At 41.8% G+C, this 19,995-nt stretch overlaps 3 protein-coding genes across 3 annotated transcripts; 1 reads left to right on the top strand and 2 right to left on the bottom strand.

Annotated features, from left to right (window-relative positions):
- Positions 1–40: 40 nt before the first annotated feature.
- On the bottom strand, positions 41–1,654 carry LOC139629154 (cytochrome b-c1 complex subunit 6, mitochondrial-like). The gene is made up of 4 exons (XM_071491597.1): positions 1,494–1,654; positions 1,055–1,114; positions 580–741; positions 41–471 (listed from the first exon to the last, which is right to left on the bottom strand). The coding sequence occupies exons 1-4, from the start codon at positions 1,539–1,541 to the stop codon at positions 439–441; spliced, it is 303 nt and encodes a 100-aa protein (XP_071347698.1). The 5' UTR covers positions 1,542–1,654; the 3' UTR covers positions 41–438.
- A 47-nt stretch (positions 1,655–1,701) lies between these two features.
- On the top strand, positions 1,702–6,518 carry nsun4 (NOP2/Sun RNA methyltransferase 4). The gene is made up of 8 exons (XM_071491596.1): positions 1,702–1,923; positions 2,455–2,674; positions 2,946–3,117; positions 3,273–3,427; positions 3,573–3,733; positions 3,826–3,950; positions 4,099–4,231; positions 4,807–6,518. Exons 1-8 carry the CDS (start codon positions 1,702–1,704, stop codon positions 4,948–4,950), a joined length of 1,332 nt encoding a protein of 443 aa, XP_071347697.1. The 3' UTR covers positions 4,951–6,518.
- Positions 6,519–11,259: 4,741 nt separating this feature from the next.
- dmbx1a (diencephalon/mesencephalon homeobox 1a) lies at positions 11,260–19,147 on the bottom strand. Its single transcript, XM_071492389.1, has 5 exons — positions 18,870–19,147; positions 15,247–15,416; positions 14,870–15,048; positions 13,721–14,120; positions 11,260–13,561 (listed from the first exon to the last, which is right to left on the bottom strand). The coding sequence occupies exons 2-5, from the start codon at positions 15,398–15,400 to the stop codon at positions 13,122–13,124; spliced, it is 1,173 nt and encodes a 390-aa protein (XP_071348490.1). The 5' UTR covers positions 15,401–15,416; positions 18,870–19,147; the 3' UTR covers positions 11,260–13,121.
- Between the last annotated feature and the right edge of the window lie 848 nt (positions 19,148–19,995).

Below are 19,995 nucleotides of genomic sequence, written 5' to 3'. Positions count from 1 at the left end.
AGTGGAAAACAATGAAAAAGAGCAATTCAGACAAACCGGAAACCAAAGAAAATCTTTATTTTTTTTTCCGGTCAGAACAATGAATCCATGATCAAACCTGAGGTAAACTCTCCATTACTGAAGCAGCATATTTGCTTTTGCATATGAAGTGACCACATTATGAAAGTCTGAGCCCATATTTTCACACCCTTTGAAGACAGATGTGCCCATCACCTATACAAGCAGTGATTCACAATTGACAAACTTCTTCTGACCCTTCTACAAGTATGCACTGTCTCTAGGAAGGGTAGCATGTATTTAGTTCAGGAACCCATGAAAGTTAATTTACATTAATACACAGGAGAACAATGACAGACTTCCTAACTGTCCTGATTATTGTACAATTTTAGCACTTAAATAGATTCTACAGCTGCAAATGGTGGGAACTGGGCAGGCAGGTCATTTCACATTGTGGAACAGCTTGTGTGCCACCTATAAAGAGAAAGAACAGAATTCATCATTGTTAGCATTTAGCATCTTCATTTGCAGAAAAAAAAGAAGGGTAAGTTTCCACCCCCCCATTTCCACTCTCACACTTACACAATGGTCCCGTGCATGCAGAAAGTCAAAGAGCTCTTCAGTGCATTCCTCCTCAGTGTTGGACCTGGAGCTGACCCTAGCTTCACAGATCTCCAAACGCTCCTTGTAGTGCACACAGTGTTCAGTCTGCTCACATTTGGCTCGTATCGTTTCTAGAGGGTCCTGAGAGACACGTGGGAGAAATGCAATTTATTTGGGAAATTGTGCCAAAACTTCAAGCACAATCTTTATCTTTATGCGAACTATATCATCATCTATTGCAACAGCTGGGATATGAGAGGGTGACTTTTTTTTAAAATGGGTTTTCAACTGATTTAGCCCATTTCTGTGTATTACTTTCAATCTGAAGTCACTCATGTTGTTCATATTTTAATACCTCTGTAATGATTCCCCTTGAGAGCGTTGTTTGTGATGACAGGTGAGTCGATTTTCATACACAACGAAGGTTTACAAACACATGAAAAAACAAACTTACCACCATATCTTCCTCTTCTTCTTCCTCCTCCTCCTCTTCCTCAGCAGGCGCATCTTCCTCCTGGTCAGTGCCAACAATACCAAGATATATTGTTAGTTTAGTCTGACGATTGGAGCTTTAATGATGCTGCACAAATCTGACACATATATACAAAAGATATATTAAATTTGTCGTGTTACTTGAGTTGTATGTCACACAAAGAGGTACCTGGAACATCGTAAAAACAAGGCAAATATCTCTAATAACTTGAACTGTACAGTTAATGTTACAGTTTCAGCTGCCGTCACATTGATTATTTCATCCTTTTAAGAACCGGCGCTGAGCTCGGACGCTACACCGCTGAGCGTCGGGCTAACGTGAGTGCGCTAACTTGTTGGGTAACTCAAATACACGAACAAAAAAACGCCTCAAAAGCCTTTTATCGATCTTTTTTCACTACCTCGTCGTCGGGGTCGCCGTGCGTGAGCATTTTCCTCTCGAAGACCATGATTATGGCTCTGAAATTCACCACAAAATCCCAACAGAGGACAGGAGTCCCACACCAGCAGAAGCACCGCTTGTCGCCGAGGACGTGAGGTCGGTCACACACAGGAATAGACGAGAAGCATCGCCGGATGAAGCTTGCTAATGGAGAAAAGTGATTATTGATGTTACTCCGGTCCAATCATCGACTTAGCTTTTGTGTCAGACCCGCCTATTCGAATAGGTCATCTGTGCGGAACTCCTGTTTTTGTTGTCGGTGCGAAGTCGGACTTAAAAAACTGTCGCACGGCATGATGGCACTGCTCATGGACACCAGACTTCTACTGAGAAAAGTTAAAGATTTAAGGAGTTTGACACCGAAGCGAAACCGAGTGAAAGAAAAATGGGTAAGCTGTCAACGCAGTAATACAAAGGCTGTTGATAATTGTCCGTATTAGTGAGAATTGGACACAGTCAGTGGTGTAATAGATCTTTATCTGAGAGGAATAACTAGCCACATAGCTACATGAATGAACAAATGTCTCTACAAAATGTCCTTGACCTTTCACAATAACTGTATACACTATGGAGAATGTATGAGAATGAGAGCTGGACCAAAAATGTTTGCTCATGAAATGTAAATGATTAACAGCTGTGTTAAAATTATGACAGTAGCTACCACTGTGACTTCTATTGCTGAATGTAATAATTGGCATTATGTATCCATGAAATTGTCAAGTGTTAGAGATAGATTTTATGGTGTTTTTTTCATACATAACAAGAAATTTCATTTTTATGTATTTTTCATTGAGGAATATAAAACTAATCCTGTCAAATCCTGCCCCTAATTGTAGGTGTTTTATTTAACCATTCAAAAAAAAAAAAAAAAAAAAAAAACATTTAAAATCAGTGTTTTGACCTCCCTACTTTTTTAATAGGCTGCTACACATCCCAAGTACCCCCCTACCAGTCTGGCCCTGCAGCACTTTGATGCCACCTACGGTGTCCAGCTGGGGCAGCTGTGGCCGTCAGTTCGAGTCGCCTTGCTCTCAGAGAGAAAATACGGAGCCCTGCTCAACAATTTCTCCCATGATGCTGTTCTGGCAGAACTCCAAGCAAAGGGATGCAGAGACTTCATCAACGACACAGATACAGAGGGTAGGCGTGCATTTCCAGAGTTCACAGTAAACCTGCCGGTGTTGGCTTATTAGTTTACCCTGGTAGAAAAAGCAATGTGCTTTCAAGTTTTGATACTGAAACCTCAGACATTTAGAGTTTTCATCATCTTTCAGAGCAGCAAAAGACACATGTACGTTTACTGTGACTATTCTTAAATGTATGATGGGTGTAATTACAATTCACTGCATGAATCTAACTGTTGTGAAACAAATATCTCTCCTTAATTCTATATTGTTCATCATCTCTGCAGCTCAGCCACAATTGGAGCACGAATCTGATGTTGGTGTGGGGGAGAAACCCAGTGATGTTCCTGTGAAGAAATCTGATGGTGATGGTCAGCTGCTATCTCCCCTAAAGCTTAGTCCTAACATCAAGTGTTTTGTGTTTCCAAGAGGGGATATCACAAGATTCAAACCTGCTAGGTGATCTTATTTGACTTAATGGACAAAAACTCAAAATCTGAAATATTTTGATATCTGTACTAACTGCTTCTAAGGGTCAAAATGTTTACTTAAGCAGTTAGTTGTCAGAAAACATGGACCCACATGGACTCTCAGTTCTCTCTTGTTCTCTTAAGGCCAGACATGTACAGGTTGCTGGGTTACTACCTGCTGGATGCAGCGTCTGTGCTGCCTTGTCTCGCATTAGATGTTCAAGAAGGTCACAATGTGCTTGACCTCTGTGCTGCTCCAGGAGGAAAGACCCTGGCTTTACTTCAGACACAGGCTTTCAGTAAGTGGACTACGCTCACTTTTCTATTTTGCTCACTCAACCCAGGCCATAATCTTTGTTGCCACCTCTCTGTCTGTGAGTAGTAGTTCTGTCGCTCTGTCGGCTAGTTGTTGCTAACTCTTCACCACTTGTGTTTACGTCAAAGGGTTTTTGTGCGCAAATGACAACTCAGTGTCTCGGACATTGCGACTGAAAAAGGTCCTACAAAGCTATGTTCCTAAAGAGTTTTTGACAGACAACAATCTACGCATCACCTCCTTTGATGGCACCAAGTGGGGGGAAATTGAAAAGAACACTTTTGACAGAGTAAGGCACTGATACGTACTTATATTAATCCTTTTACAGAAAAAAAATGCAGATGAGCACATCCTACTTCATCCTTTGTTCTTTTTTTTCAGGTCCTTGTTGATGTTCCCTGCACTACAGACAGACATTCCCTTATGGAGGATGACAATAATATATTCAGTAGGGGCAGGACTAGTGAGAGACGGAGGCTGCCAGGGGTACAGCTGGAGCTGCTGCTGTAAGTATTAAAGATACTGTGAGTGGCGTTGCTGCAGTTCATGTGGTTACATTACATCACAACATTCACGTAAGGATTCTGCTGCAAAGCTACAAGTGAACATGATTATTATATATAAAATGAACAAACCCCTCTCTCTGTCCTGCAGGGCAGGAATCGAAGCAGCGTGTCCAGGTGGGGAGATCATGTACTCCACCTGCACACTCTCTCAAACCCAGAACCTGAGTGTGGTGGAACAGGCCATCCACTTGGCTCAAGAGAAGCACGGCATCCACCTTGAGGTGAGTCAGACACACACGTGAACGAGTGATGCACTTAAGATTAGTGGAAGATTATTAATAGGAAGGTGACCTCTGAAGTGTTAGGGATTTACAGTGGGCCCTTAAATAAAGCACATACGAGAATGAAAGCACAAACACAGGAAACATGCTCCAAATCCAGAAATGCAACAAATACCAAAACGCATAGATATAGGGAAAACACGTGTGAAAAGAATTGCTGCACCAGTGCTCCAGGCCGCCAGGGTGAGTAGTGGGCTTGATTTGGATAATAAAAATATGTAGACCTCATTGCCTCTGACCATCGTCTTTCTTATGTATTTATATCTTATATTTCATTAAACTGAGGCAGCATTGTTGTTAATGGACAGATAAACTGACCACATACTTGAAATCTAAATGATTACATTCCTGCCTAAAAAAAAAAAAACAACAAAACAAAACAAAACTTAATAAAGGGTCAGGTTTGGTACATAAAACCTAAGAGTATCTGTAATGTTGTGCTGATCCATAAACTAAAATCTTGATTATCCTAATCTCCCCCCCACCCCCTCATTCCTTATCATATCCACCTCCAGGTTGTTGATCTGCAACCCCTCACACACATGTTTAGGAAAACCTTTCACTTTGCTCCTGACCTCCAGCTGGGTGAGATGATCATCCCACATTTAGCCGCTAACTTTGGGCCTATCTACATGTGCAAGCTAAGGAGGCTGACGTAGACCGTGGACTGAACAGGTTTGTCTAAAAGCTTGTGTGAGTGGCAACACTTCATACATATCCATATTTACAAACTGAACCTGCTGGAGCACAGTTGATGGACTTGACTGCTGACTTTTTTTCAACACTGGAGTAAATGAAGGATCCCGTTGATGGACATAACTGTGGACACACTGGACAGGGCTGAACCACAGATTGTTACAGATCATTTTTGAGACTTGAGCCAACTTTGAGCCAACATGGACGCCAACTTTGAGTTCCGGGATTCTTGAATGGTGATTGTATTTTACTTGCAGTTTCATTTTTGCCCTGTGGGTGGCAACAGTAGCTAAAGAGTCAAGGTGTCCTGTGTTTTCCTCTGGCCACTAGAGGACACTGAGTGTATGTCTATAAATGTTACTGGATCCCCAGTACATACAGTATGTCCCCTTCTGTGTCAGATACATAAAGATGAATGTTTCATGTTGTGGAATCTCATTACTGAAACACAAATTCCTGTCAGAATTACCTGCTCTCTTTAACTCTCCAGTGAAAATGGGTTTGGTTTGTTCTATGGTTATTCATCAGGTTTGATAGCTTTGCCTAATAATGCGATATGTGGCTGTGTGGAAGGAGGCCATAATGAGCAGGCAGGTAATGACTTATTTGACCATTTGGCTTCTCACATCTGAATCTGTGCAAGTTTCATTATTATAGCTGGATTGACTCCATTTTGCATTGACATCACCCAGAGGTGAAACGTTTCCTCTCATCACAACCTAATGTGAGCGCAGAGGTGCCTCTTTCTCTATCACACCGCCGATGACCCTTTATGTTGTCCTGCCCAGGCAATGTACCGTGAAAAAGGTGTGTGCGTGTGTGTGCATATGTGTATATGTATGTGTGTATGTGTGTGTCTAACGAGTCCACCAACCACATCCCACTGTCATTAAGCTGCTCCAAGTGCAGGGGCTGACTCCCATCCGCGTGCAGGGATGGACGGCAGCCATGCGGCTGCCAGATGAACATTAAAGAGGCAGCAGAGAGCTAAAATGGGACGTCTCGCCCTGTTTTGCCCCTCCGCTTTTTTATTCCACAGATGAGTGCAGATAATTTTCTGTGCGATTGTGAGTGATTACTGTATTACTGCGGTAAAAGGGGGATGTATCGGGGAATGCAGAGGGAATTAATGACACATAAAAACTATTTTTGTATTGACTGCTTTCGTCTCCAGGGCCTTGAATGCCTCTTCGCGCATCTTGTGATTACCTAAACGTATTGTAAATATATGTTTCCTATGGGCTCTTACATAAATTTACATGTTTTAACACTCAGGAGACGGCAGACTGTTAGAGATGACTTACTCTCTATTCTGCCTGTCTATAGACTCGACTGGCTGCCTGCTTTATTATTGAATTAGCCAATGAAGCGCTATCCATTTGTGTCCTCGTGTGTAAGCCTGTGTTAGGGAGACATATGCTGTGTATTAGAAAGATGAATATTATGGATTTAACCACACAACCATGCTTCTGTTGTGTTTTCAAATACCATTTAAATGTTGCATTTTTTTGTCAATAAAGATGCAAAACACCATCATAGTCATATGTTTTCACCTCATAGGACACAAGCTACTGAATGAATAATCTTGTACCCTTTAGTAATGAACTCCATATATTAAAACTGGCCGCCTACGATCAGTTGTTAAATGACAGCAGAAGCAGAAAGTGACTGAAACGTAAACGTCCTAAAAGAAACATGCCTTACAGGAGTTACTGGACTTGTCTAAATATTTTGATAACCTGTCACTGCTAAAGTTAATGATTCAGTTTTGTGTCTTCAGTGGTTCACGATGAACATTAATGTTTCTTTATGATTGGTAAATGCACACATGGAGGCCAGTGGTGTCTGTGTATGTAAAGCAGCAGTGCTGTTCCTGCTCTGGTGTTTTTTTTCCAGCCCAGAGGTGAAGATCATACGTGTGTCCCAGTTGGTGGTGGGAGAGAGGATTTCACCAGTGGGGGTCTTTGTCACAGATGCACTGTGTAGACTGAGCCCAGCAGGATGCGCTCTCTGCTGGTCTCAGCCACAGGCTCGATAGAAAATACTATATGGTGGGGTTTTTTTCCCAGATTATAGAAGTTCATAAAAAGAAGAACAACTCATTTCTGTTTAACTTCACAGTTATCCAGTTGTCTATTGACTGTAGGGAAATGATCATTTTCACTGAAACACATATTACAGCACAATGACAGACTGAGGAGGTGGAGAGGGACCGAGCATGTAGGTTGACTTCTTCCATCTCCATTCGTTCTCCTCAGATTTCTTTTTTTCTATCAGTCATGATTTATGAATGATTTTCAAGACAACTGTACTACAATAAAACCACTACTACACTACTAATACGACAGTGAAGATCACGTATTGTCCTGAAGGGGCCAATTGACATTCTTTCATGATTGCATTTGTGCTTTTCGTGACACTTTTTTCATTATGTGGTTGGGTTGAAAGTTTCTGGTTTGTCAACAGTTTTGTCGTTTTTTTTCTATACCATTAATGCTGAGATAACAATCACAAACATTTCTTGCCCTTTTAAACTATTTTGTCCAAAGCTGCTAATCAACCAGCAAACTCTCTCTTTGGTAATACTGGATTTTTGTATGATTTTTTTTCTTTTTCTTTTTCATGAACCAGTGGTGGAAGAATTATCCAGATCTTTCCTTTTATGTAAAAAAACATAAAACGAAGTAAAAGCCCTGCATTCAAAATCTTACATAAGTAAAAGTAAATAAGTATTATAAGTTAAATATGTTTAAAGTATCAAAAATAAAAGTCCTCTTTCTGCAGAAAAATGGCCCATGTAACTGATGTACTGTATGACATTATAAATTGTTACTGCTACATTAGTGTGCAAGAAGCATTTTACTGTTGTAGCTGTTTGAGATGGAGCTAGGTTTAACTTCTTTATATACTGTACAGTTTAGTTATGTGGTTCCCGACCTAGGTGTCTTTGGGGGCCCTTCCAAAGGATCACAAGATAAATCTGAGGGGTCATGAGATGATTAACAGGAGAGAAAAGACAAAAACCCCAAATTCTTCCATAAAAAATTGTGTTCAATTTTTGCCCTTTTCTCTAATCTTTGTTTTGTTTGTTTCTTTTTTGTGAAATATTACATAGGCTAATTGAAAGGGGCAAATCATGGCTAACAACTAATTGACATCTGAAACATGAGAATAGAGCCAAAACTAGTCAACTTTTTTTTGTCACAGGTCAAAAAAGTTTGGAACCACTGGTTTCAATCTTAACAATGTCTTCTATTTTATAAAGTCATCCATGTGTTTTTTTATGTAAAATCTTAAACAACTACTAAAATAACACCTTTGTCAGGTAGTGGACACAATGTTGACCTCTGAAATGTTGAGGTGTAGAAGCATAACATGGAAAAGGCAAAATACCTCAAAAATGTAATTAAGAGCAGTACTTGAGTAAAAGTACTTAATTACTTCTCACTACTGGTATTAACATAATGAAGCATCTTGTCAGGTATTTTTATTTTCCAGATTAGTCATTACTCTCTGGTTAAAGAGGTTCCCCATTCATTTTCCAGAAAATATGCTACATGACAACATAATTTCCTAAACTTTGATAGAGGATTTTATCCTTATCACTAATGTGCGTTCTTTATTTTACATATGAACACAGTGTGACAGGCTGCCCTGTATCACTGAGAAGACACAGGGCTTCCGACAGGGTTGCTTTACATAACATGTAATGAAGCCATGTGAAAAATGTACTCAATGTTTTTGTTGCAACAAATTGCTAATAGTGTTTCCCCTCAGAACAAAAGACTCTCTTTTAAATTACTTCCAACAAGCTTCATACACCAGACATGTTTTCAGCGTGTGAGCTAAGCTTTCACCGACAGACTCGATACTCCATGAACTGGCTGAGGGCACTCCCGTTCGGTTTAGTGAGGCCCGCATTGGAAATGCAACCGTAGGTTTAGGCTGCAGACAGATTAAGAAGAGAGAGAATGGGGGTTTTCTTCTCCCTAAGAAGATTACCCGGGGAGGGGCGAGATGGCAGTCAGAGTGTTTAAGAAAAAAAGGACAAGAAGAAAATGGAAGATGAAGTGGAACTAAAGGAGGGTGGCCCAGGATACACAGTTTAGCCACCTGTTGTTTGCCTCTTGATATCACTCATTTCTTTGTTTTTCTATGTGTATAACTAGCTATCTCTGCTCCGCGTCTTCCTCCATTCATTAATTAATTAACATATCAAGATAAAAGTCAGTTTTTAAAAAAACACCTTAGGGAAAAAGGCCAAGGATTGTTGTCATGTTTGTTTTTTTTAGAGAAGTTTTGACACCTTCAAGCGTCATGTATGAGTTAAATTTCTGTGGGAATTATAGCGCCCAACCAAGGTTTAGCTTTTTGTGCATGTGTACTATATGTGCAGCTGTGAGCCTGATTATACTAGTGCTTCCCTCGCCCTTAAGTTCCTGCTGGTGGTTTCCAGGAGGGCTTTGATGTGTATCTGGGCAATGCACTATTAGAGGGATTTCCCTGGGCCTGACAGCTCAGAGAATATGCAGCGAAATGGCGATGCCAGTGGGCTAAAAGAATGCTGGAAACAGGATTAGGATCATATTCTGGCAGACCCTGTCACCTCCTCAATGGGCCGAGGTTTCTAACGCTGGCACTTTTCATTCTCGCCATGGTTAAAACCTTTAAGAGAACCATGGAGAGGAGGGAGAAAAACGCGCTGATTGAATGGTACACTGTGATTTTTGTGTGGGGGGCTTGCTCTGGGGGTCTCTGTGTTTGTGTGAGTGTGAGAGAGAGAAAAGGAGAGTGAAAGGAAATGATACACCAAACTAGTGTGGGTCAAATACAAAACTCTCTTGTTTGAAAATATGTAAAGCTGACATTTCTATTGCAGTCTTAACTCTGCAATATTTACAGGTCCACAGGTTACTTTTTATGAAATATGTTTTTGAGAAGTTAGGACAACTAGAAAAAATAGTCTGACCTGAGTTTTAAAGTATCAAGTTCATATCTGGGCATCTTTCCACTGTGGGTTTTTACAGAACTCACACACACGCACACGCACACACACACACACACGAAGGTACACATGTCATCACTTGCTTAAAGGAAAGTAGATGGAGATGCGTGTGTCCCTTTAAATAGGTGGTTATGGCGTTAGTGGTGAATATACAGCCCTGAGTGTTAGAGATGGAAGCACCAAGGGCCCAACACACTTGACCCTGCAGCAGTACAATCTAGCAATCCTTGTTCAACCCCCGGGGCGTGTGTGTGTGTGTATGTGTGTTTGTGTTTGGGGGATGGGTGTTAAGAAAAAAAGAGGACATTTGGAACAAGAGTATTGTGTTATGTTCTCTGGTCCAGAGCCCCATGGGGGGAAATCCTGCCGTGGACAGATTCCTCTCCTGGATAACAAGGACATTCACTCCGGCTGCATATCCACACCACAATCTTATCAGTCACACAATCGGGATGCCCTTGGCCGAGGACACACATATTTATGTGGTGTGATAAAACACAACAAGGTTAGGGTGAGGTGTTACACCCACATTAACGCTGCTAATCTGGTGAGATCATTATCCCCCTCTATCCGATTTTTGGAAAGCGGCCATTCATAACGGTTGGAAATATGGCCGCCAAGGTGCATTTGTTATTTACACACAATGAAGGGAAAATATATGTTAAAGGCTGATTCAATTAACAGCAGAGCAATGTCACACAGACAGGGCAATACATGTGAAGTTTACTCTGGGAAGAGCAAGGGCACAGTTTTGGAGGATGTGGAAAAGATGCTCAATTTCCGTGTGTGTGTGTGTGTGTGTGTGTGTGTGTGTGTGTGTGTGTGTGTGTGTGTGTGTGTGTGTGTGTGTTTGAGTGTGCGTTGGAGCACGGCTGGGTTGGGGGTCTGTGCGTTTTGACAAACCATGCTGTTAAAGATATAATAGCAGCATAATCACCGCCCCAGGCCGTCATTCTTCAGGATAATGGCCTGCTTATTCATTGGGGATGGCTTATGTCTCCACGCAGCTTTTTATTTTTCAGATTACGTTGTTCTTTTTCTGTCTCTTTTGCTGCCCTACTCTTTGTCTCCCCGCAGATTCTCATATATTTTACTTGTATGTTTGTTGTTCTTCCACCGCTTCATTCTCTTGATGCTTTTCTACACCTTGCTCTTTCTTTCCACGTTCTACATTAATGCTGTTTAATGGACTTTAACCCATGTCAAAGTTTGGCTATTACCCAATACCGAGTAAATCTTCAGCACAGATAGAAAAGTCTATATTGTAAAGATCTTCAAGCAATGTTTTTATTTGATGATTATTTTACAACAACACTAGTTCAAGTCTACATTGTTAGGGAGGAGTAAAGGAAACAACACTGCCGATGGTCAGGTCACTTTCTCCTCCACCAATAGAAATCTATCTACCACTGGACCAAGTAGTTTGACAGAGACAGTCGGGGGAACAGCATTAGAATAAGAGCGACAACAGAACTCAAATAGAGTCAAAACAGCAGTACACAGAGGACTCGGCTCAATTATTCACTGAAATCATTTCACCTTCTTTGACTTCAGGCTTTTCCGTCTGGATTGATTGCAAACTACAGAAGGTGGCAGTTTTCCAACAATCCAAATTTGTTCCACTGCTTCAGAAACTGAACACACTTAAAATATGAATTCAACCCAGGATCGGTACACAGACAACCAAGAGAGGAGGGGTAGACAGGGCTGCCGGTGAGCTCAGCAAATACAATCTTACAATCTGACAGCTAAAGGAATTTTATCTGACACAGAGTCCATTATCAATTATACAACATAATAGGAACTTTACAATTACCCTACCAGTAAACATTAATAGATAAACTTTTTTATATTTTACATATTAAAATAATGTGCTTTTTTTCATATGAAGACTTTACTTGCCGGAACACAGGAACAGAAAACATCAGAGACGCGTGTGATTCTCTTCACCAAGTGCTAACAGTCAGCCTGACTTCCAATGAAAAGCTGCATGTTTCCTCAAGAGAATATTAAGGCAAGAATAACCACTGAGAAACTGTGAGTCAAGACATTATTTATCCAATAGTCCAAACGTGTTTAGCATATCATTTTGTATTCAATGGAAATTGATTTACATTGAATACAAAATGATTTCCAATTGGTGTCAATTATGCTGCTACCTTTAATTGAACGTTAATGTACAGACCTCTTGAATTTATAAAGGCTGCTTTAAATGGTATGCATGTTCATAATTGCATATGCCCCAGCTCCCTCAGCCCAGGGCAAAATGTAATTAAAAGCTTTGAGAATTTAGTCACTGAAATCATTTTCTCATTATCAAGCCAGCCTCTGTACAAAGTGGCATATTACTGGCCATTAAACTGGTAAATTAGTCACGTTTAATTATGCTGTTGAGGAGAACATGGCTTGGGTTTATTTTTATTTATGTGCTGTTATGTAGTACATGCTATGTACATAACCACGTTTCTTAATTGAAATGTCAATGGTCCTTTGACAGAAAAGGTCTCTTTGCTGCACAAACGGTATCTTTTTTTTTTTTTTCTCCTCCTGGCAAACTGAGCCTAATTCCTCCAAAAGTGCCTCATTTATTCACATTATTCTTGTAAACATTATTTGCATTTTTTAAGCTGAGTGCATCCATCATCAGCTCTTCACATCATCTTTAGTGATTCTTTTTTTTTAAGTGTTTCAGATGTTACGAAGATCCAACTTTACATGTCTGTTGGAAACATCATCATGAGTCCGGAATACATTTGTTGTCCTTTGAGTCGGGACATTCACTTGATCCACTGCATCTTTTTCTTGCAATGTCAAGTATCTTATGGATTCTTCTTTTCCCGAGGATGTTCTGTCGGACCTTGAGCTGCAACCGAAGCTAACAGGAGTTAAGCAAGCCATGGAAGTGTGGTTTGTCTTTAAAAGCTGTTGAATGGAGTTCTGTAGGTCCAGTGCATGTTGGCATGTTTTATTTTTGGACATCTCTGCATGTCGTGTGCCCATCTGCTCAAGTAGGGGTCAGCATACAGCTCCTAAAGAACTATCACAGTCACAAAGACACGCAGTAGGATGGGATGATGTGTAGGCCGAGGCTGTGGCCTAGTTTACATTGTCCTCCATACAATCTGATTCTCAGTTAGACATTGTGTCAAGTCCCAGCGAGGCAGCGTGCTGTTTGGCCCTCAGACGGAGGTTTTCGATGCTTGTGGTCTTGCTGTTGTGGCTGGTGAGGCTGCTGGCAGCCGACGCCTGAAGCAGTGGGCTGTTCCACACCTGCTGGGCATGATGGGACAGGGACTGGTAGTAAGACTGACAGGGCAGAGAGCCAAGTGGCGTGGGAGGCATGTTAACATTCATTCCCAGGTAGGGGAGTGAAGACGGGGCAGCGAGGTCAAAAGCAGGGTAGTGCACCAGGTTGTTGGTGGCAGCCATGTGCTGGCGGAACTGCTCCTGCAGACGAAACAGGCTGAGAGGGGAGGAAGAGTAAGAGTGGCTCTGAGAGAGAGGCCCGCTGCTGGCCAGGCCACTGCTGGAGGAGGAGGGGGTCACCGATGGAGAGACCAGGGGAGAGTCTGGACGGGGAGAAGAGGGGATTAAGTTGTTAGTACATAAATTGAATTATTAGTCAGATAGAGTGTTGCAGATGTGGGATGCCATCTGTTTCACAAGTTACTGAAGGACAAAGAAAGGAATTCAGCTCTTTGTCAAAATAAAGCATCATAGGTTCTTACCTGGTTTAGGGCTGAGTCTTTTGCAGGGGGACACGTCTCCAGGTGTCACTGGTCTCTCACACTTTATCTCCTCTCTTTGAGATTTACTCTCATCCTCCTTATCTGTGGCATTATCCTCCGTCGCCGACTCGCTGCCTGAATGTTCTGCCGATGTGACGTTTAGCTCCATGTCCAGCGGTACAGGATGGACCACAGGACCTTCTGTCTCCAGAGAAGATGAAGAGGAGGAGGAGGAGGATGGAGGAGGCAGCTGGGTGTCAGGGAGGATGGTGGTGGAAGGAGGTGCGTCTTCCTTCTCGCTTCCTCCTTCACCTGACGCCTCCTTCTGCTTTTGAAGCTGCTCCTTCTGGAGGCTGCGTTGCTTCTTGCGGAACTTGGCTCTGCGGTTCTTGAACCAAACCTGATCGTAGAAGGGGAGAAGAAAGTGAGTTAGAGGCAGGACAGGCAGAGCAGATGTGCAGCAGTGGATGGTAGGCTGTAGTCGGGACTTCAATGGAAACCAAATGGCTCATTTCAGTGAGCATCAAATGATTCAATGGCATATGAAGAAAACAAAAAGTCAAGAAGTGCCAACATTAACAGGCGTGTCCTCAAGGTTATAACAGAATTAACTCAAAGTTTAAAAGCAAATGTTCATAATCAAACTTAAATCAATTTTAACAATGTTAATAGTATTTTAATATACACTATATTTTAGAATGTATTTCATTCAGATGAATAACCTGCATTTTCTGTTGTGCAGGCATAATTGAAAAGCTTCACTGAGTATGAGACATAAAGGCATTAAAAAAATACTGATTTTTGTTGATTTTTGGTTTTATAATAATGCACAGTCAGTGTTTTCAGTTGAAATAGTGTAAAGTTTTGGATTTTTTATTAAAGCAGAAGACAATTAAAGTTGTCTTTCTTCTGTTGTTTTTGATTAATCTCTTTACTTTAGGTGACAACAAATACTACATAAAACTTTTTAAAATCCCCATGAGAATACAAAATCTGGCATTCAAAGGAGAGAAATCCTGTAATAAAAGGCTCACACTTAAAACTAAAATGAGGCATAATAAAGCTCCTCTAAATTCACTGATTGCACCAAACACTCACAATCCATGTATTTTGCCTTCTGTACATGCTTTCTCTTAAGGGCAGGCCTACCTGGACTCGGGCCTCGGGCAGATTGGTGCACATGGCCAGCCGCTCCCTCATCACCACATCTGGGTAGTGGGTCTTCTGGAAAGTCTTCTCCAGCGCTTCCAGCTGCTGTGCGGTGAAGGCCGTGCGGCTCCGGCGCTGTTTGCGGTGCTGAGAGCCGTAGCGAGCCTCCAGGATGATGTCTTGAAATGCGCAGCCGTTGGAAGGGAAAAACACACACGGCAAGTTTTATTGTACTGGGCTAATGGGATCATAGAAACTCACTTTATTTGCATCATGCATGTCCGCTGCTGCACAGTTTCCAAATGTTGAACAGGCACCTGATTTGATCAGGTTTTTACACACACAAAAAAAAAAGGTGAGAGCATGCACTCAATTACCAGCCAGTCTCTCGGCCAGTGTAAGGGCGTGCACGGAGGGCCGGTAGTCGGGGGCGTGCTGGGCCTGTTGCGCCGCCTGCTGGTGGAGGTTGTACATGGCGCTGAGGGAGTTCATGGCGTGCAGAGAGTAGCCGTTCACCCCGTAGTGCTGCATGTCGAGAGGTCGCCACCTGCGGAGCGGAGGAGAGGAGGGGGGAGAGTCTCAGGGACGAGAAGGTGGGAGCTCAGACGCTACTGAACCCTCAGCCCGCTTTGATGAGATCTAATAAAAAGCCAAACTAATCATAATCATCTATTAATAGGTGATCCAGTGGTATGACACGCACGATTTTTCTGTTGTTTTTTTTTTTTTAGTTAACGACAGCAGGTCCACCCACTCGAGGGCCAACAGATCTTAATGTGCACACTCAGACAAAAGTGTTATCCATTAACATCCAATTATCACTCTGTTCATTCCATTAATTATACAAAAGACTTTTAATTGGGGTAATTATCACGCGTTCCCATAATGAACCGAGACGGATGCGTTACTCATGAATTTATTCACGTCTCTGTGATCCCGGAGAAGCCAAATCCCCACTGAAAACGTTGCTTTGACAGATCAAGGCTTTGATGAGATGTGTTGGAAAATGATATAAGGAGATTTGTTCCGGGTCTCGGTGGCAAAACCTGCAACCGGATACCAGGATTATTTTTAATGGGCTATGATTACGGAAATGCCTTTTCAATTGCTGTTCAATTTACAGTGACTGTTTTTTCACATTAAAAAAAAAAAATCATTTTATTATTATATATTATACAGGCCTATATTTTTTATTTGTTATTTGTAAATACCATATAGGCCTAAATATTAATAGCTTTTATACCGATACGAAAAGATTCATTTCTTGAAGGGAACATCCATGTCAGTCTTTCCAAAGGTAGGCTAGCACTTTCCAAAACTCTATTTTGTAGTTCTCCTTCACGGCCGAGATTTTCATAGATGAAACGCTTGAGGACACGATTAGATATGTATTAGTGCGGAGGAGGCTGGCAGGAGGGGATATCTCCGAGGCCCAAACAGTTATTATAACTATTACAGAGAGACCACAGGGAAAAGATATAAATCTTTCTGCTTTATGACAGGTACAGTATCCAGGGAACTGACTGAGTTTCTTGGACTTAAACAGATAAAATATCTTCGACAGAAATTTGAGCTTTTACCATTTTGGGTTTTGGTTTTATATTAATTTGATCAATCTACAACAATTGAGTTCGTATGGAATTAGACTGCAAATGTCAACAAATTAATTCTCAACAACAAATCATCATATGTTGTTTTGGTGGCTTACATATTTCCAGATATATTTTTGAATGCCTTAAATTGCTCCATGCTCTGAAATTGGACCGGATATTCGTAGTAATTTGAAACCTAATTGTTGTTGATGTTGATGTTAATTTAGCCAGGGTCGGTCTCTTATGTAACATGGTCACTGGTTGGCATCTTTTGATTATAACTTGATAATTCTTTTAACAATAAAACGTTAATTTACAGCACTGAATTTCAGAAGATTATTTTTATTATTATTAGGCTATTATTATTATTATTATTATTATTATTATTATAACAAATCCTTGGATATTTCCTAAAACAGAAAAGACTGGGTGGTCGTTCTTGTAAAAGGCGCTTTTTTCTGTCCATTTCTCAGATTGTCAGTGCAGTGCATAGACCGTGTGTGTGTGTGTGTGTGTGTGTGTGTGTGTGTGTGTGTGTGTGTGTGCCCGCAGTGCCCATTCCCAGCCTATTAAGTGGCTGCGGCGGCTGATGAATGTGATCAGAGGGCAGTGGGGAATAGTTTAATTCGCCGGGACAGAAGGTGCTTCGCTAAACATTTACTTTACTCCCCCAAGTATTTGAGTTGAATGCCCCCCCCCCCCCCTCCCCTCCCCTCCCCTCCCCGTCCCTCCACCCCTCCCCTTCCCCTCTCTGGCGGCCTCTTATCCCATCGCCCCGGGGCAACGTTTTGGCTGAGATGTATGGCTTCTCCGCGGGTAAAAATATGCATGTTGATCCCCATTTGGCTCCCCGTCTAATGGAAGTGCAAATAGGTTTGGACTGCGCGGCCCTCCATCCATCATCACCGCTGACACGGACACGCGTACAGTGGCACCGCGTGTGCACGTGTGTTCGTGTAAAAGCCTGACATTTCATTTTTATTATTGATTTTTTTTTTTTTTTTTTATTTCTGCATGTTTTCTCTGAAACCAAAGGTGCACGTTTTAATCCGATTGAGCCTCAAATCAGACAAAATCGATAAGGACGCGCCACAGGTCTGTCGCGCCTCTCGACGCGTTTGTTTACACCTGCCTGGGTCACCGGTGGAAGTTTTAGAGACTAAGTCGTCCACCACTGATTTTAATTTTACTCTGTGCACCGTGGAACAAGGCTGCGAAGAGACGCAGCGCATCTGGATGTTTCTATTCTACTTTTATTATTATTTTCTTTTTTAATGTGCAGGTATCCTAAACTTTTCCTCTTCAAGGTCTGCCTTCTCGGGATTACCGGCTTCATATGTGCCACCGCATCTCTGGTTATATCCTCCTGTCCGTATCAAATTCAGCACAATAGCTCATCACTGTGAGCCCGTCAGTGCTGTTATTGTCATTCATAAGCCTCGGTCTGCTCCAGGCACTGGGCCCTCCTGGCAGCCCTGCTCAATGCTTCGATTATCAAACCGTCATTATGTAAATTGGCATGTACAGTGCAACTCTTTGATCCGACTAAATTAGGAAAAATGTTATTTGCTAACAGCCCTGAGGGGCAGGAGTCGACCCTGACAATCTGCTCTTTGCTGTGTCACTTAGTGTAAACTGTCAGAGGGCGGGGAGCAGCTTTGATTTTTTTTTTCCCCCTGACATGTTATTATGAAGGATATTTGCTATGCAGAAGCCAGGTTGAAGTTTTTTTTATTATTTTAATTTCTGTTAGAGAGATTCCAATGTCACTGCCCCAGCTGATCATTTTGAGACATTTTGTGTGTGCACAGCACACAACGTTTAACAAGGAGGAAAACCTCACATTATCGTGTCTGATCCTCAGTAGATTTGGTTCAGTATCACGATTCTGACCTTTCTCCTGCTAAATCCCCGCGGTCCTGGAAGGAGCTCGGCCTATTTATTTTTTTTTATTTCGGGCTAAAAACGGGGGTTCTTGGTAGTGGTTATTTTACCGCAAGCTTTTTTTTTTAAAAATCTTTATCTAATTTGACCAATCATTTGTAATCATTGCAATCATTTTTGGATACAGAGCTTTAAAAATGTATCCGCATTTCATAAAAAAACACATCCAAAAAAATACAACCGCATAACTGTTTTTTTTTTCCTCGACAAATGAAATAAGTTCAGCCTACTTCTGTTACAGCTACTAGCACAACATGCACACAAAACAAAAATCCTCACGGCGCAAACTGTGCAAACACAATAAACCTAATTCTCAAGTTATGTCAGTGGCCGACAGGAGTGCGGACAGACTTTACATGAATCGCTAATCAGCTGTTTTTGACAGTTTTTTGTTTAAAAAAAAAAACAAAAAACACTTGCGAAGCACAAACAGGCTCCTGAACAGATGTTTAAGAAGTTTTTACCTCCTGCGGAGACACTCGTCCTTCCTGCCGCTTCCTCACAGAGAATCCACGCTCCTCAGCTGCTGCGTGTTGTTGTTCTTCTGTCTGTTTGTTTGTTTGTTTGTTTGTTTGTTTGTTCTTAGTGCCCACTTTCTTCTGTCCCTGTCGTCCGGTTTACACTTGAACGCGTCATCCGGTCCGTCGCTCCACTCGCTCGCGCTCCACCTGCACGGGGATCTCTCCTGTCCTCGCGCTGGTGTCTCCGCGTCTCGTGCAGTCGCGGGAAGCCGCCACCTGCTGGTGCGCGAGAGCCCGGCGGAGGGATTTTAAGGGGAGCCTCGTGGGGGCCATGCCGGCTTTCTATTGGCTCTCCGAGCTGTCAGTCAAACCGGGAGGACCGTCCGGCCGCGGGCTCCGGCTCCTGCAGTTATTTTCAAATATGATCAATCTAAGCACATTATGTCCGATAAATCCCTCCGCGTCTGTCCTCACGGTTTGTTCCTCCCTGTTGATAAACAAACCCGAGAAGTGACGCTTTTTAATGGCTGCATTTTTTTTTTTAGAAATGTGTAGATGTTTCTTTTCTTATTCATAAAAATAAAATAAAATAAAACAAAATAAAAGGATAGGCCACATTTTATTTTATTTTTATTTGTGTGTTTTATTTATTTTGGAAATGTGAGCTGTAATTTGGTACATAGCCAGCAGGATGGTTCCCCTGAAACTCAAGATTGCAGCCAGCGCAAGTTTAGGTATAAAAAGTCAGAATGATAAAATTATATCTTTTATTTAACAGAAGAGTTTGTCACCTTTTTTTTTTAAACATTTACAACAGAGAGATGAATCACTTTTACAGGCCATGTGTTGGCCTATGAATGTGAATTTATTTGTTGTTCTTTCTCAATCCAATATCCTCAGATTTCTTGTGCGCACTCTGTGCATGAAACCAATTGCCTTCCCTTATGTTTTGAGAAGAAAAGCAACCAACCTTTAGTCTGTTTGCTCTTCGGCTTTTTCTCATGCCACTGGAGGAGAGGGAGACTTTAGAGAGATGGCTAATAGATGCCAGGGCGCTGCCTTTAGACTCTCTCCCGGCCTGGAAGGATTTGGGATGGGATAGGGAAGACAAGACGCCATCTCAGCCTCC

The sequence above is a fragment of the Trachinotus anak genome, unplaced genomic scaffold (assembly GCF_046630095.1).
Source record: "Trachinotus anak isolate AG129_WGS33_773 ecotype Australia unplaced genomic scaffold, CSIRO_AGI_Tana_v1 ptg000012l, whole genome shotgun sequence".
In the NCBI taxonomy this organism is placed as follows: domain Eukaryota; kingdom Metazoa; phylum Chordata; class Actinopteri; order Carangiformes; family Carangidae; genus Trachinotus; species Trachinotus anak.
This window is presented reverse-complemented; position numbering and strand designations above follow the sequence as displayed.